Source organism: Dunckerocampus dactyliophorus, chromosome 6 (genome assembly GCF_027744805.1).
Source record: "Dunckerocampus dactyliophorus isolate RoL2022-P2 chromosome 6, RoL_Ddac_1.1, whole genome shotgun sequence".
Taxonomy (NCBI): Eukaryota; Metazoa; Chordata; class Actinopteri; order Syngnathiformes; family Syngnathidae; genus Dunckerocampus; species Dunckerocampus dactyliophorus.
Genome location: NC_072824.1, coordinates 18519175 through 18537471, shown reverse-complemented (window position 1 = coordinate 18537471; position 18297 = coordinate 18519175). Strand labels below are relative to the sequence as shown.

Sequence of the window (18297 nt, the reverse complement as noted above, 5' to 3'; positions counted from 1 at the left end):
ATCTGGGCATGTGCAACTACATTCCAATCAAGATAAGTAATGCCGGTGTTTGTGCTTAGATCTTCCCCAGTACAATTTAGTGCATTTGCATTGCATTGCTTACCAAAGTCTTCATTCACATATACGCTATGTTGTTTGCATGCTGGTTGTATCATCTGGCCTGCATATTTCATTCTGCATGTTGTGAATCCATAGAATATAGGAGTTTCACTTTTTTTTTTTATCGAACTACTAACTCATTGAGATGCACCTATATTTGTACACATCCATGTCAACTGGGTCAATGGCAAATAAGCTTCTATAAAAAGACAATTTTCAAAAGTATTTTCTCAATGGATGTAATCGCGGATGTTATTTTTGGGACAATGCATTGAAAACAAGTCTCAATATCATATATCAATATCCAGAGTTTAAATTCATTTTTACTGCCCCCAAAAAATATTTGGTGGTGCAAACAACTATTTACAAAAAAATGTCATGCCACCCTGACATTTGACAACATACACATTACGGGACAAATGTTTTCAGTTATCTCAACAGCTTTAAAATTATTGGCACATGCACAATTTGGTTTGTCTACTTTAAAAATGCATGTCATGTCATTGACCAATCATAGTGCTGCACATACAACAGGTGTAAATGTAAGTCTGGACTGTGTATTTTATGTTCAACACAGACACAGTGAATAAACATTTCATTTCTACTTAAGTGAGTAATAAAAGTGAGAGTGGCATTTATGCATATCACACAGTATTTTGGCAGAAAAAGATATCACAAAAGCATCAAAGGCTTATCCTCTGCTATGCAGTAAAAATGTGCATGTCGCTTAGTTAAAAAGTGTAATGCCAAACAGTTCAACACCATTGCAAACTACAATCACAATTCTAAGCATATTGTTAAATAAATACCTCTCTGACAATGTCAATCACAACTGAGTATTATTATTTCTCTGATTTTTTAGACAGTTCTTGCATTGGATGTCATTAGTGCAAATCTACCCTATGCTGTGGTTTAGGAGTGTGATGAAATATCGCTATCATCGATACACTCTTGCCGTGTACCGGATTTGTATTATTAAAATATAGCCACTATGAACCTCTTTCACTGTTCCTCCTCAGTGAATCGAGTCATCGTTTTACTTGTCATCCAGGAGATCCTCACAAGAGTGGCAGACGTCAAAGAACAACAAAAAACAAAACAATACGGTGCCATGGCAAACTTGGGCGGTGATGTTTGCTGTAAATTAAACTGAAAGATACACCATTATAGTTTAAATTAATCAAGTGTGGACTCACTTCGGCTTTTATAGCATGGATGTGACATGGCTTGATAAAGACTTACTGCAGTATAATAAGTGTCTCACGAAAATATGACATACGGACGGTCGGCACGACAGACATGCACAGCCACCTCATTCGCCACCACCTTCTCAGAGAGAACTGTGTGTCGTAAGAGAAATGTTGATTTTTGTATAACTAAAAAATAACATGTCTTATCAACAGGTAAGACAGGTTAGACTTAATACATTCACAAGTAAAACTTGATGTTAAAAAAAAGTGCTGGCAATGACACAATCTAGAAAGCTATAAGAACCAAGTAACATCCAAAGTATCAAACTCATAATTCAATCAGTGATTATTAAAAATAGAGCTCATTCAGCATGCCTCCTGTGGCTTATTATTGTGCTGCATGAACGCGAGCTGCGCGAGTGATTCTTCCTGAGGTGTGATTTTAAGTTAGAAGTAAAGGAAGGCCCCTTAGTCACCCCTCACAGTGCTTTACAATCATTGCATATTGCATATTTACAATCAGAAGCCAAAACTTCTGTGGAGCACAATGTCATCACTCGCACACCAATATCATTATTGGCAGAAAAACAGATACCGATATGAACCAATATCCCATTTGTATGCCAATATCGGCCAATAGTATATGACATTCACACACTTAACTGTGCACTGAAACCATCAAAATGTTGACAATGTTTTGAAGGGAATTCTTCCTACAACCTACACCAGCAGTACTATGTTGCTGTGGACAGTGCATCAACACCGCACTAAAGTAACTACATCTTCAGCAAATGGGAAGTCAAAGCAGGGGTGTCCAAAGTGCAGCCTGGGGGCCCTTTGTGGCCCACGGCTGTTTTTTCATTGGCCCATTGCACATTCTAAAAATATAATTAATCAAGAAACCCATTGTAACAAACAGCAGTAATTTTACAAGAGTAAAGTTGAAATAATAGAAGTATAAAGTCATAATATTGAGGGGAAAAAAGAACAAGAACAAAGTCATAATACTATCAGAAAAAACAATTAGTGAAATAAATTAAATAGTAAATAAAATATATTGAAAATTAAATTCAAGCTAAAATATTAAAGAAAAAAATCCTAATTTGTTATGTTAAACAAAAAGACTAAAGTTGCAATTTCTGGGAAAATTATGTTAGGCAAATTTATATTATGGGGCCGCACAGTGGTCTAGTGGTTAGCATGTTGGCCAACACAGTAACAGCCTGGAGATGGGGAAGACCTGGGTTCGATTCTTCCCTGGGCATTTCTGTGTGGAGTTTGCATTTTCTTCGCGTGTGCGTTTTCTCCGGGTACTCCGGTTTCCTCCCACATCCAAAAAGATGCAGGTTAGGTTAACTGGCGACTCTAAATTGTCCAAAGGTATGAATGTGAGTGTGAATGGTTGTCTATATGTGCCCTGCGATTGGCTGGCGACCAGTCCAGGGTGTACCCCGCCTGTCGCCTGATGTCAGCTGGGATAGGCTCCAGCATGCCCCCGCGACCCTAAAGAGGAGAAGCGGTATAGAAAATGGATGGATGGAAATTTATATTATGAGAATAAAGTGAAAATATTATGGGAATAAAGTCAGAACATTAAAGGAAAAAATAGATGTTGAAATATTTTGAAAAAACAGCAGCAGAAATAGAAGAACAAGCAAAGTATAATTAAGTGTAATTAAGGAGAAAAAGTTTATACTAAATACTTTTTTACCTATGTCAAAAATATATTTCTTTAAATTGAACTTCTGAGCATAGCTACACGGATCGGTGTACAAAATGTAAAATATCAAAGTGGCCAGTCCATCCCTTGATTTTCAGTATGCGGCCCTTGAAAAATTTTTGGACACCCTTGCACTTAAAAAGTCACCACAACACTTTACATTTTGGCCGTATTTGTAGTATGCAAAGCCCAACTATACTTACTATTACCAGGGGGTGTAAAGGTACGCGTTATGGGATTTTTCTGTACGGAACCTTCAGTTCGGTACAGAACTACTATTACTACTATTGTGTAGTATAAAACCGACCACACCAATGCAACTACAGTCGACTAAAACTAAACCAGAACTGTGCAAAAATATGAATCATTTAGATATCAGATAGACCACTGCACGTAATCCTTGTTTGTGATGACACAGGTGAAAAATTTCCCCTTTGACAACATAACAGTACTAACCAACTGTGCATACTCAGTAGTCCCTAAAGAAATTATTTCTACTGAGAGTCAAAATATTCCTAAATGTTATGTGTACAATATCTACCCTCACTGATTTGTTAAACCCTCACAATAAAACGAGTATTACATATATTGGAGAGCTGTTCCAAAACCTCTGCCTCCATAAAATAAAAACTTAATATACAAAGACGAATTAAAAATAGCATTACAGATATTACTGTATCGTGGTATCCTATGTTGCATCATTTGGTTGCCAACTAGGGCGAAAATAATAAATGACACCATAATAAACATCAAATAATGATGCGATGATGTTTTGGGGCCAGGTGGGTATTTTAGAGGCAATCTTGTACGTACAGGTGCGAAGGTAAAGGCTTACCTTTACTCCTCAGTGTGGCAAACTTGTTTTGACTGTGACAACTCAAAGCGACGACGGTGACGTTTCAAAGGCGTGAAAAATGTCTTTGCAATACGGTTGCAAAGGCATTACCGTAATAACGCTAACAAGGGGACCCACAGCTTGCAGTTATGTTGCTTGTCCAAATACGTCCTTTCTAATCAGGAACCTTGCAAGCTCGAATAAAGAGTAGCAGGCTGATGGGTGAATGTTAGCAGGCTATGTTAGCTAGCTGGTTTCGCCGAAACAAAACTGGCGCGGGCCTGCGATTTCGATACGGTATTTTGGCGTACATAGTAAATATGACACCGCACATTTGTTCATGCATAAAATCGGCACAAGCCCCATTTCCCTAATTATGTACACTGATAATTATTCACAGCAACTTTAAGGTGAAAAGGAAAACTGAAAGGTCTGAAAATGGGAAGTCAACACTTACCTAGCTTTACTTTCTACGCCATCTTGGATCCACTTGTGAGACCCGCGCAAAGGATCATGGGATGTAGTGATGTGAAGGTTGAAGGGAGCGCGTGTGTGTACGCGTGCGTGTCTGTCGTGTGACATTCAGTTGTTTAAAAAAAGTCAAAGTCACATTGTGGGGATTTGCCTTTGCCTGGAGCAACACTTGTCAACTATAATACTGCCTGGTTTGGCAATATGTGAACATCATTTAATGAATATGTTTGATTTTAACAAATTTTGCTGCAAATATCCTGACACATACTATTTTGTCCTTACAATTACAGTTTACTTGGTCTACCACTGTTTTTTTACAAACATGTTTATGAATGAAATCGCACAGAGACAAAGGAGCTAGACCAGGGGTCGGCAACCTTTTTGGCTAAGAGAGCCATGAAAGCCACATATTTTTAAATGTATTTCTGTGAGAGCCTTATAATTTTTTTTAACACTGAAAACAACTAAATGTATGCATTTTTAAGCACAACCAATAGTTTTAGAATATAGTAAGTTTCTGAATTTATTATTTTTAATGTTATACTGAAGCTAACCAATAGTAATACAATAACAATAATAAAAAATGTAAATACTTCCTATCATTAATGAGACTTCTGGTGTTGCATTGTGATTTCTATGTTTTACTTTAAAAGTTGATTTTTTTTTTCCATGTTAAGAAATGTCTGAGCCAGATATGGCCTGCCTCTTTTGATAACTGCATCTGGCTCTCGAGCCATAGGTTCCCTACCCATGAACTAGACACGAGCTAGCTTTGTCATTCCATAATGCAACAATACAGTGGCGTGAAAAAGTGTTTGACCACTTCCTGATTTCTTATTTTTTTGCATTGTCAAAATGTTTCAGATCATCAAACAAATATAACTAGAAAGGCAAAATTTAACTAGGAGTGCAGACCTCCGACAAGCGCCATAGTTCCCACCATATTGTGATTTAGACCATAAATATTAGTCCTACATGTTTTTAATGTACGTATTTAGATTGCTAATGTTAACATGCAAGCAGTGCTAACATACTAACATTAACATAACTCCTAACATAATAGTGGTGTTTATACAAGTGTCTAGCTATAAAAAAATGGCTAAAAATGCTACTATGCTAATGTTAACATACTCGCAATACTAACATGCTAACACCTAGCATGATTGCACTAAGTGTTTATATGCATGTGTCTACCCATGAATATAGCTAAACATGCTAGTATGCTAACATTAGCATGCTAGCAATGCTAATGCCTAAAATGATTGCATCCAAATCCATTAAGTTATTTTGAACACAAACGGATAAACGCCAGCAAAAACATAACCTCCGCACTGCGCTTGGCAGAGGTAATTAGTTAATGAATGACAACACAACTGAACACAAAATGCAGTTTTTAAAATGAAACCATTTATAATTAAGGGGGGGAAAAAAAACAGCCAAACCTACACGGCCCTGTGCGAAAAAGTGGTCGCACCCTCGACCCTCCCCAGAAAACATAACTGTTTATAACACTTGAGTTCAATTTCTCGATCTACACCCAGGCCTGATTACTGCCTCACCTGTCATCTCTTAAGTAAGACCAGCCTAAGTGGAGTAGACCAAAAGATTTTCAAAAGCTAGACATCATGCTGATATCTAAAGAAATTCAGGAAAAAATGAGAAAGAGAGTGAGTGAGATCAGTCCTGAAAAGGTTCTAAAGCCATTTCTAAAGCTTTGGGACTCCAGCGAACCGCAGTGTGAGGCATTACCCACAAATGGCGATAACATGGAACAGTGGTGAAGGAATGGCCGGCCAACCAAAATTACCCCAAGAGCGCAGCAACAACTCATCCAAGAGGTCACAAAAGACCACACAACAACATCTAAAGAACTGCAGGCCTCACTTGCCTCAGTTAAGGTCAGTGTTCATGACTCCACCATAAGAATGACACTGGGCAAAAAGGGCCTGCAAGGCAGAGTTCCAAGATGAAAACCACTGCTGAACAAAAAGTACATTTAGGCTCATCTCAATTTTGCTAGAAAACATCTTGATGATCCCCAAGACCTTTGGGAAAATACTGTGGTCTGATGATACAAAAGTTTAACTACCGGTATTTGGGGAAAAAAAAAAAAAACATCATACCAACAGTAAAATATGGTGGTGGTAGTGTGATATGGCACTGTTTTGTTGCTTCAGGACCTGGAAGACTTACCATGATAAATGGAACCATGAATTCCACTGTCTACCAGAAAATCCTGAAGGAGAATGTCCGGCCATCAGTTTGTGACCTCAAGCGGAAACCAACTTTGGTTCTGCAGGACAATGATCCAAAACATACCTGAATGGCTGAAGAAAAACAAAATGAAAACGTTGGGGTGGCCTAGTCAAAGTCCTGACCTGAATCCTATTGAGATACTGTGGCATGACCTTAAAAAGGCGATTAATGCTCAAAAACCCTCGAATGTGGTTGAATTACAACAATGCTGAAAAGATGACAGGGGCAAAACTTTTCCAAAGTGCTGCAAGAGACTCAATACAAGTTATCGCAAACACTTGATTGCAGTTGCTGCTGCTAAGGGTGGCCCAACCAGTTATTAGGTTGTCATTAACCAATATTTAAATTTGTTTGATGATCTGATACATTTAAGTGTGACAAGCATGCACCAAAAAAATAATCAGGAAGGGAGCAAACACTTCTTCATACCACTGCAGTTCAGTTAAATTACACATTCGTTACACAAATGGGACTTTATTTTTTATGTTGCAAGGTATTTCTTTCAACATGTAAATGGCCACTTATAACACAATTCAGAATGTCTGACAGGAGTATGCAATGCTCTCGTTGTGAGTTGGTAATAAACAAAACTACGCAGTTGGGCTTCTATGTTTGTACAGCTCTCATTGGATGATCAAAACAATCCATCAGAAGGGGGGGGGGGGGGGGGGGGGGGGGGGACCCACAGGGAGCAAACCATAAAAAAAGACCTCCAATTTTGTTTCACTGCAGATTGTGGATCATTTCCTCCTTGGCGATGAGATGTGTGGTCTTGTTGACCAGTGACATGAGGGAGTTGAGTTTGTGTGACCAGTCATTGAGCAGGTCGTTGGGATCTTTGGGCCTCTGAAAGTTGATGATTCCGGCTAGGCGGTCCACCTTGGCATAGATGGTCTTGTTTACGACGAGGCTGGAGAGGAACTCCTCAGATTCCTGATGAATATATTTGAGGCAGACACAAATGAAACTTGGAACGGTAACTTCCAATCAAAATAAAGATGCTAATTCATATACCACAAGTATCTACAGGAAACAGATCCGAATGCAATGAATTACACCACTGCAAACTGCAATTACAGGACTAGCATCCATTTGTGGCGGTGGTTTGCAGCGCTAGATGACATAATTGTGTCATTTGCATAATTGGCACTCAAAAAAGTGAGTACAAAAAGCAAACCCAATAGTTTTAGAACCTTCTTTTTGTTTTCAATGTCACAAGACTTTGTCATCTGTGAGGGCCTATGGTTCAGAGAGGGGCCCACAGTAGCCCCAGCTGCTCATTGAGAAGAGCAATATGTACTTTCAGTGTACAAAAGTCTTCAATAATACAAGAAAAAGACGGTACATTTGTCGCTAGTTGCTTTTTCATTAGAACATCACTTACGTCAACGGAGAGGTCAAGAAGCCCGGCCATCCTCTTCATTGTAATTCTGGTGTAATATTTCGCCATTATTCTGATGTTCTGTAGAAAAGAAAACAAATTTGTTAATATACACTATGTACATCCATTTAATTTGGGCAGATGTGATTGTAATAAACTTGCCCTATTCCCTTGAACAAATGGACTTCAGAAAAGTGAGGTAATTTTCTTTTAAATGCTTATGGAGAGCAGCAGACTAAAGGGCACACTTACACAAAGGAATTTGTGCCATGTTCTGCTTGAACATGGCACAAATTCCACTTGACACCTAAAATGCAGACTGTTAGCCCATTGCATCATACTAAAGAATGGTACACTTTCTATGCCCAAGAAATATTGGAAGGGTGCATAAGCCTCTACTTTTTTATTAAAACTTTGAACCCTGCAGCTTGTACAGCGGTGCGGATAATTTATGGCTAAATTCTAATCTCGTGAAATGTCCTTTATGTCAGAGTTTAACACTCAAAATGTATACCTAAGAAATATACAAACAATTGGCAATACAAGCTTAAAAATATATATTTATATATATTTATATATATTTTAAAGTTTTTCCATACTGCACTATGTCTGAGCAAAGCATTAATTGGCGCCTGCACAAAAATTCTGAAGTGACTCACATATTTCACTCCTCTAACAGTGCCTTTTCATCCTGGCACTGTTCCGCTGTATTGTAGTGTTTTTGTATCCTTTTTAAAACATATTGCTCCTATCGTCATATTTTCCTACTCCTCGTACTCCTCCTCGAACTGAAGATTCTTTTATTGCCAAATGGCGCCCTACAGCCGGTTAGCATCCTCCTCTGCCTTTTGGGTGCAACTGCAGATGGCTTTCACAGTGCAGAACGTTACGTCGACATTGTGGGTGTTGTCGGGGCTAAAACTTGCAAACATACAGCACTTCAGAGTCACACTGCTAGCGATTGAACATTTATGTAAATTTGAAAAGCTGAACGCATTCTGTACTGCGCAGGAAGACACGGAGGAGATTGACTGACAATGGTCTACAGTCCCTTATCCAATCAGGACGCAGAACACAATGCGTGGTATCATAATGCTAGATTTTGAACATGTTTGTTGGATGCAAAAACCACTACGATAAATGGGTCAGTCTCCTGAAGTGGGACCAGAGTGTGTGCGTCCCTTCATGGGGCATGAAGCACAGACTACAGTGATTTGCAGCTATAACCAAATAAAAAGATACTGCAAAAACACACTGAATAAACAGGGGAAACAATGTTGAATATTTAGTTAGTGTCTTCTGTGTATAAAACATGATCTGGTGTCAATTTCAGTCTGTCGCCATTTTGTGACATGTAAAAGTGTCATAGAGAAGATGAAAGAAATAACACACAACAATGGAACTTACATTTTAGCTGTTGTGGTTTCCCCAAGTATAACATCTCATTGTGCACCAAACGCATTGTGCTGCATCCAAAACATGTACTTCGACCAAACTCAGACAAAACATGTACGCGTCGCTATCGGAACCAGCGTAGCCCGCACAGAATGTAACAATGCTTGCTGTGTCACGCTTTTGGGCCCCCTTTCAGGAGACTGACCCAAATGTCACTTATCTGATACAAACTACATACACAAGGGTAACCAAACACACTTCTTAATCAATTCATTAACCAATCAGGAGGAGCAGAACCCTTATTTCCTTCTAAAAGATGTTTTGGACAATCGCATACTTCCAACTTTGTGTGATCCTAGTAGAGTGGGAGATGTTTCAGCCACATAGGGAAGACCAACTACATTTTCTTTGATTCGAACTTCCAGTAGGTGCCAAGACCACGCCTATGTAGTGTACAGTTGTGGCCAAAAGTTTTGGGAGTGACTTAAATTTGGTGTTTCAATAACTATGGCCTCAGTACTTTTTAAAATATCTTCCGTGTCTTCTTAAATACTGAAAACACAAACTTTTGTGGGGACCACAAAAATGAACAATGAAGCAGCAAAGTTATTGAAGCACTAAATTTGTAAGTCACACCTTTTTGCCAGGACTGTATGTCTAAGATGCATTTATTAGTCTTGGACTTACATGCTCCACCACTCTGTTCTTCAGATCCTTCCACCGCTTCTCTCCCTCCTCAGAATACGAAAAGACGTCGGTAGCGGGACTGCCGGGTGAGCCCTTCCTCAACTCCTTTCCATAATCCTCCACCAAGGAAGCCCAGCGCATAAGCTCCATGGTGGTGAACTGCTTCAGAAGGTCCCTAGAGACAGATGACAATAATTACAGTATATGGTTCAAAGATTTTGTACTCCTAAGGACATAGAACTGATATAACATACTTGTATTTGGGAATCTCTTCCAATTTCTTATCTGCACTGATCCTGTGAACTAGGTCTGACTGCTCATTGTCATAAGGAGAGAGAATCACATACAGCACAACACTCTTCAGGGCCTGAAACACACAAACATTGATTTCCATGAACAACAACAAAGTTAAGTTTGTGTATACAGTGTGAAAAAAAAGTATGTGAACCCATTGCAATTTCTGCATAAATTGGTAATAAAATGTAGTCTGATCATCTAAAAATCACAAGAATAAATAAACAGTCTGCTTAAATTAATACCACACAATCAATTACGTTTTCATATTTTTACTGAAAATAACACCTGAACATTCACAGGACAGGGAGGAAAAAGTAAGTGAACCGTTGGATTTCATAATTTGTTGACCCTCCTTTGGCAGCAATAACCACAACCAAACCAAACGTTTCCTGTAATTGCATAACAATCAGCATTCATTTTGAACCATTCCGATTTACCTAACTGTTGCAGTTCAACAAGATTCCTGGATGCCTGGTGTGAATAGCTCTCTTAAAAAGGTCATGCCACAGCATCTCAATTGGGTTGAGGTCTGGACTTTGACTGGGCTACTCCAGAACACGTATTTTCTTCTTCTGAAGTCATTCTGTTGTTGATTTGCTTCTGTGTTTTGGATAGTCCTGCTGCATCCATCCATCCTCTTTTGAGCTTTAACTATTGGAGAGATGGCCTCAAGACCTTCTCTTATATCTTTATAAACTTGTGAATTATTTTTTTCATTGCTGATAGCAAGCTGTGTGTTCCTAACCAATATACTTTGTTTTGTTTTGTTTTTTTTACCTAACTGAGCATTCTGTGCTGTGCTCCTGCAGTCATCTTTACAGGACGGCCACTCCTTGACAGAGAAGCACCAGAACTAAACTTTCTATTTACAGACAATTTGTCTAACCGTGGACTGATGAACATCAAGACTTTCAGGGATACTTTCGCAACCTTTTCCAGTTTTATAAAAGTCAATAACTTTTAATCCTTCTGAAAGCCCTTTTGAGCTTGGCATTGTACACATCAGGCAATACTTCTTGACGAGACAATTCTAAACTGGTGTGTTTTCTAGTGGCCAGAGCAGCTTTAAGCCACACCTCCAATCTTGTCTCACTGGTTGAACGGTAAGATGGCTCCCACCCAACTCTGATTAGCTCTTGGACAATCCATACCCTAGAGCAGGGGTCTTCAATTAAAATTGAGTAAGGACTGTTTTTCACAGCGATAGTTCAAACAAGGCCAGATAAACCGGAAATTTACTGTTACCAAAATTTAACACGATAACAGACGACATTTTGTCCATGTTTTAATAAAAAAAGAAACTAAGTATTTTTTGTCTGTTTTGACTGTGTGTGCGCTGATGTACTAGTTCATTCCCCCTTAAGACAAGGTACAGCATGTGTAGTCACGTGACTCCAGCCATCCTGCCGGAACAAGAAGGGAAACAGACAGTGAGGGAACGTCTGATGGTTCAAATAAGGAAGCGGCTGTACAGTGCCAGCATTTCAAAATAGAACAGAAATAGAATTTTAAAATGCACTTTTTTGGGGACAATTTTTGACTTATTTAACATATTTAGTTATCCATCCATCCATCCATTTTCTATAAATGTATAAACTGTATAAACAGTATAAATTCAGAGTCCAGGATTATGATAGCACAGGTGTATCCAACTTGCAGCATTATTAAAGCTACTTTGACTAAAACAAAGGAGAGGTGAGCTATTTGTGTTTTATGTGACTGCCAACATTTAAATTGTACTTTACAAAGCACATCTCCACTCAGTATAAAACTACTAAGAAGTAAAGAAAATATTCTTTGGTGAACTACTCAACATCAGCTGGTGAGCTACTGCTAGCTTTCGAGCTACAGTACCTGTTGGAGACCCATGTGATAGCATCACTGTCTTAAAGCTGGACACACTATGTGTTTACATTGGACTTAGACACACATCTAGTGTTTTGAAGACTTTGTATTTGTATTATTTTGTATTCTAATGATAACCAGAGAGCAAGATTGTTAAGTGACACTTTAAAAAAGTAAGTTAGCATGAACGTGATAGCCACTTGGGCTATGAGGCAGCTCGCCTCATGGGACAAAAACAAGCTAGCTATCTGCCGCCAGAGAGGCAGTGAGAGGCAAAATGTGTAAACAAAGATGCCACAAAGTTGAATGAGATGGAAACATGATCGATCACACACGCTGGCTTAGCCTGACAAGCTGTCGTCATTTGACGAAACAGTTTACAGACTATTTTTGATTGTGATGATAATAAGGAACAACATGAACATCAACACAAGACGCGCACTTTTATCTGGTCACACACGCGCAGTGCCAACAGGGCAGACAGGTGATTCCGGTGCATGTTTATTAAAATAAAGCACAGTGAAACATTTTTATGATATTTGAAATTGTTTTCAAACTAATTGTGGTCAATAAGTGCGTAAATAATAAGCTATATATGTATCTATATACAGTAGCATATTCAGTATATCCATTTATACAATATATCACTTAACATTATTTTCAAGTTTTTTAAAAAAAAAGGGTGGTGCGCCATGATCAATTACATGTAGCGGAAACCCTGATCAGATTACAATTTATGCAGAAATTTAAGAAATCCCAAAGGTTTCATATACTTTTTGTTCCGACTGTACATCTATTATACGTCCATGTGCTGGGTATTCTTAGTGTAGCACAAATGTACCTGCTGCCACTTGCTGTTGTCCTCCAAGATGCATGGGGTGTCATAAATGGCCCGATAGTGTTTGCATATGGACAGATATGAGCCCTCATGCTGGTCCACCTGAATCATCAGGTTGTAGTACTTCAGCTTTGATTCCTAAATTGTAAAGGGAGAAAATATTCTTCAGTTAAAGTAAATGCTCAATTCAGATAAGTGTCAAGGAAACAAATCCCTACATGTATCAGTCACGTTTTACCTCAGTGCCCTCCTCTTGGAAAAATTTGGTGTTTATCTTCTTGCTGATGATCTGTGTGCGAATGTAATCCTTGACAGCAATGCAAAGCCTCATCTGCTCCAAGATGAACTCTACTTTCTCTTTTTTCTCCATAGAGCCATATGTCTCCACCTAACGTTAAAAACAGGTCTGATCAGGCCATGAAGTTGTTGATTATTTTGCTATTGGGAGTAAACAAAGATAGTCTAATCCCATTATTAGTCTCTTACCTGCAGTTCCTGAAGAATGGAAGCTGCCTCTTTTATATCACCGCTTTGTTCCTTGATATTTGCCAAGGTCTTTGTTAACCTGGCACGTTCAATCTCGACATAAATCTATAAAGAAAAAAATGTATTGAACAACATTTTAAAAATAAAAAAGCCAAATGAGAAATAAAATTGGCTATAAAAATGTTGTTCCAAATGCACCAATTTTAAAAGTTTAGTTGAGGCTTTCAAGCATCTTACATCTGTTGTAGTGTGACAAAAAAAACAAAACAAAACAAACCTTTCCCGCTGTTACAGTGCGAAGAGTGTCAATGAGCCGCAGCTTGATGGTCAAATCAGTCACAGAATCCACATACTTGTAAGATTCTTGCACCATTTTCGCCACAGCCTGTCAGAGACGGTAAAACACATTTGGGGTTAAGTAATAAAAGCTTAACAAAAAATGTGAGTACTTATTGTAATAGCCCAATTGACGACATACTGTATAGACATGTACATCTACCCAAACCCCTGCAGAAACCTCTAAATAAAACAAGTGAAAACATAAACGACTGAATATGGTACATTAGGTGTACAGAGACCATCAAATGGGAAAAACAGCAAGGGTTAATGACAGAGCTTTGCTGGGAATACCTGCATTTTACCACCCTAACCATAGAACTAAATAGATATTGGTGACTCATTTCGATGCAATATTAATATTTGCTAATAAATTACATCAAATAGGTACTATTAATGCCACACGGTGGTCTAATGGTTAGCATGTTGGCCACACAGTCAGTCTGGAGATCGGGAAGACCTGGGTTGGATTCTCCCCTGGGCATTTCTGTGTGGAGTTTGCATGTTCTCTCCATGCGTGCGTGGGTTTTCTCTGGGTACTCCGGTTTCCTCCCACATTCCCAAAAACATGCATGTTAGGTTAATTGGCGACTCTAAATTGTCCATAGGTATGAATGTGAGTATGAATGGTTGTTTTGTCTATATGTGCCCTGCTATTGGTTAGCAACCAGTCCAGTGTGTACCCCGCCTGTCGCCTGAAGTCAGCCGGGATAGGCTCCAGCATACCCCCACAACCCTAATGAGGAGAAGCGGCATAGAAAATGGATGGATGGAGGTACTATTAATTTAGTGGCACTGAAATGAGGCATAGTTACTTCCAAGTCAACTGTGACAGTGTTGCGCTTGACATTAGTTTTTCACCTGCACAGATGACAGTGAGCATCTAGTTAAAATGCTCATGCCAAACCGTTGGAAAGTTTGGTTGTACTTCACCTCAAAAGACGCAGACTCAGCCAGCTGGTGAAATTGCACAAGTAACGTCTTGGAAGTAACTTCATCTTGCCAAATTAATACACGTCTCTTGCATGTAGGATTAACAAGTAAACTGCTGCATCAGCAGTCTAACATTGCCAGAAATGCATATTAATTGCCAATTTCTGCTCTAACAGTGCAGAATGCATGCATTTAAACAGCAGGATGTAGGTACACTTTTTGTGCACATTCCCAGTGTTCTGTATAGATGCTGCTGTTGCTGTGATAATTATGACAATTTATTGTGAATTTTATTTCATATCGGTGAATGTATTACTTTGTTAGTTTACTTTTATTACTTATATATCTAAAATTACTATTCTGTTCATCCCTAGTCCTGGCCAACTAAAGGGTATCCATCGTTTATTTACAACTTGTTGCTGCTGTGTTGTTGCTGCCTGATGTTGTTTCTTACAATATATGTGGTTGATACCTGCATTTTGACTGTGTGTGCATGCAAGAATATTTTCAGTTATTGACACACTGTATATCAGATATCGCTGACTTGAAAATACATATTAATAGACACACACTTGAGGGGAAAAAAAGACGTGTGACCTGTTTCAGCTGACTCCTCCTCTTGGAAAGAAGCATGATATTTTCGTTCAGAGCATCCCAGTCTTTTGCATCATAGCACATCTGTACCACAGCCACAAGGATTCTGGATGTTGACACCATGTCTGATGCCTTAAAGGGGATGAGGTAAGATGTTATTAAATATACATAAAAAAAAGTCTTAAATGAATTTCATCAACTCCAATACGGACCCACTAAAAAAAACAAAATAATGTTGATAACTAAACTAACTCTAAGTGCTATTAAGTAACTAACTACTAAGCCAATATGCTGGCATGTAAATTTCACATGTGTAAAGATGATGTTAAGATAGCCCTTTTTAGAGCCTACTGTACTCCACTCTATACAACTCATTTGTAGTGTAGTTACAGTAAAGCCAAAATGAAAAAGCTTCAGGTGGCATAATGACGCATTTAGAATTTTGCTCAAGCTCCCAAGGTGGACTAGTGCCAGCCATGTGTTTGTAACTAGCAATGTTGCCACCTTTCATGCTGTGTTAAGGAACTTTATGCATAAATGTATGCGGCGATTAGCTGATTCCAAAAATTTAATCATAATAGCCTTGATTGAGCCATTACAAAGTGACACAAGGTATTCTTCTTGTTTTTGGAAACATTGGAAGAAATGCCTGTACTTTTCCTTATTACTATGGACGGCAATGATTATATGTGTGTTTTTGTAGCGTACTTATATATATCGTGATATGGACCTGTGTCTGCAATCAAGTTTCTAATCTACCGAGGCAAATTAGAAAAATAAAACGCTTTATAAACAGCAACACTTACCGTTCTGGTTTGTTTCTCTAATGTCAACAAGCTTTCAACTGCCTCTTGCAACTTGCCATCCTAATGAACAAAAATACATTCGTTTTACTTGCGGTACAGAAGATAGTTCAGGGTGATTCCGATGACTACACGAACGGCTAAGCATGTTAGCATGCTAAAAGGCGTAACTACAAAGTAGTTACGCCACAATAACAGGAATATACGCTATATAAAAGTTCGAAATGTATTTATTGCCCCCGTTCTAACATATTATCACATTTAGTTACATAGTTTTCCTCGTAGTGTGTAACATTAGCTTAAATGCTAGCAAACAAGGATGTGACAGCATGACTCAGCTGTTAGGTGCCTCTCTCGCACGCTTACTTTAGCCATTTTCTCGCATTCCGGGAGACGCTGGTCTACAGTTGAGCTGTAGTCGACCTCCATCTTGACAATCCTTCCATCGGACCTTTCGGAACGCTCTTCAGACATGTTTGCTGCGTACGGGTAACAACAATGTTCAGTACAATCAACCTCAGGCTAGCACTATTTTGCTTGCCAATGAACGAAACGGGCAACGTGACCAATCAGATGCGAGAGTGTTAATGGTGTCCGATGCGCCTGAAGGACCCGAATAGGACCACACGAAAAAGAATACCGTTGGTTCCGTTAGTACGCCTGATGTAACATATACAGACATACTAATCACTTGTTAGCCACATCCCTAATGACTTTTATCAGTATTTAGTAAAAACAAAACCCATACTAATCACGTCTTTGTCACTTTATCCCTCTTACTATTGTTAAGCAGAATTTTGTTTGTTTTTATGTTTATACTACCGTATATAATACTATACCATAAATTTGAATCTGACAAATTAAATTATCATTTGTAAAATTAAAACTGCATATGAACTACTACAAAAATACAATTGGTTATAAAAACGCTGATCATTAAAAACGACACTATACTACGACTATATGAAGTGATAGGATTGTCCTGCATGAATGAAGCAAACTTGCAATGTCTACTAATCACCAGTAGATATCGCTTTAATTTCACTCTTAGAAGGGCTTCACTGGTCTTGAAAGGTTCCGCAGAAAAAAGCCCTGAGCTACAAGCATTTTAATTCCCAACATAAGCATTGAAGGGTTAAAAAAGTGAACACAACTTGCGTTATTAGGAGCCATATCAAAATGGAACAAGGGCTGTAATTGCTGATACATAAACAAATACTTGGCTGACATAGCAAATATTTGACCTTTGACAAAGTGGTTGAAGTGGAGAATATCATTTTCATTATTAGTAAATAATAGACCACTATGTATATTATTTTGTGATATGATATGACTGATAAGGGAAAAAAGCTTACCTTTGAGACATTTATTTTTCCAAGTATTAAAATCGGAAGGTTTTCTTATAAATATTTCACATGCTGTTTTCTTTCTCTGAAGGGGAACAAAAGTAGGCCTGTCTACTCTTTCACAGCTGACAGACTGACTGTTTGGTGATTTTTTGGCACAACACAGTAGTTGTGATGACATCAGTCTGTAATCTGTTTTTTAATCACACACAGACCTTATTGAATTTGTTGGGTCATGCACAGATCTTTACTAACCTACGCCCTCAAGCTTAAGTTAAGATGAACACAAGGTGAACAAATATTGCCAGACAAAAGTTACATTCATCACAGAAAAATAATATAATATATTTTTCATCACACATCCAGTTTTCATTCAATTGTGTCTTCTATCAATGTCACCATATCTCACTCGTGCTTATAGAACATTTCTCAACTACCTTGGTTATTGAGTTTCTGTTTTGTCCGATGTAACTGGATAGGTACAGTCCATCGGAATGTGCTTCTGGTTTTTGTATTTAACACATGGAGCTGTGAAAAGCAAGCACATTTATTGAAAGCAGACTCAGGGAATCTTTGCACCTCGGCTACTTGCAGTTGCAGAATAAATCAATTTGGCATTTGTGAGGCATGTGTCTGATGGTGCTGTTATTGTAAATACCTCTAATGGAACATCAGACATAGATACAGTATATCACAAAAAATTGTACATCCCTCACACTTCAGCGGCACTTCACATTTTTTAATACAATATATCTTCTCAAGTTATAACAGTGTAGAAATTA

The 18297-nt window shown here is 38.4% G+C and overlaps 2 protein-coding genes across 2 annotated transcripts in view; both read right to left on the bottom strand.

The window, feature by feature from the left end:
• The window catches only part of helz (helicase with zinc finger), a 59437-nt gene extending 55017 nt beyond the window's left edge, over positions 1 to 4420 (bottom strand). The window contains exon 1 of the mRNA XM_054780489.1: positions 4302 to 4420. The gene's annotated coding sequence lies outside the window, so the exon portion shown is untranslated. The remainder of the gene's footprint in view (positions 1 to 4301) is intronic.
• Positions 4421 to 7251: 2831 nt separating this feature from the next.
• psmd12 (proteasome 26S subunit, non-ATPase 12) lies at positions 7252 to 16745 on the bottom strand. The gene is made up of 11 exons (XM_054780490.1): positions 16536 to 16745; positions 16173 to 16232; positions 15370 to 15498; positions 13781 to 13888; positions 13504 to 13608; positions 13256 to 13405; positions 13021 to 13155; positions 10292 to 10404; positions 10038 to 10212; positions 7959 to 8036; positions 7252 to 7507 (listed from the first exon to the last, which is right to left on the bottom strand). Exons 1-11 carry the CDS (start codon positions 16641 to 16643, stop codon positions 7298 to 7300), a joined length of 1371 nt encoding a protein of 456 aa, XP_054636465.1. The 5' UTR covers positions 16644 to 16745; the 3' UTR covers positions 7252 to 7297.
• Positions 16746 to 18297: the final 1552 nt, after the last annotated feature.

What these genes read in the sequence shown, in the direction of transcription:
- psmd12 (XM_054780490.1), bottom strand. Translation starts at nt 16,643, where the DNA reads ATGTCTGAAGAGCGTTCCGAAAGGTCCGATGGAAGGATTGTCAAGATG. An exon ending in AATGCGAGAAAATGGCTAAA is followed by an intron (nt 16,233 to 16,535) that starts GTAAGCGTGCGA and finishes TTTGTTCATTAG; the next exon opens with GATGGCAAGTTGCAAGAGGC. An exon ending in AGAACAGAGTGGTGGAGCAT is followed by an intron (nt 8,037 to 10,037) that starts GTAAGTCCAAGA and finishes TCTTTTCTACAG; the next exon opens with AACATCAGAATAATGGCGAA.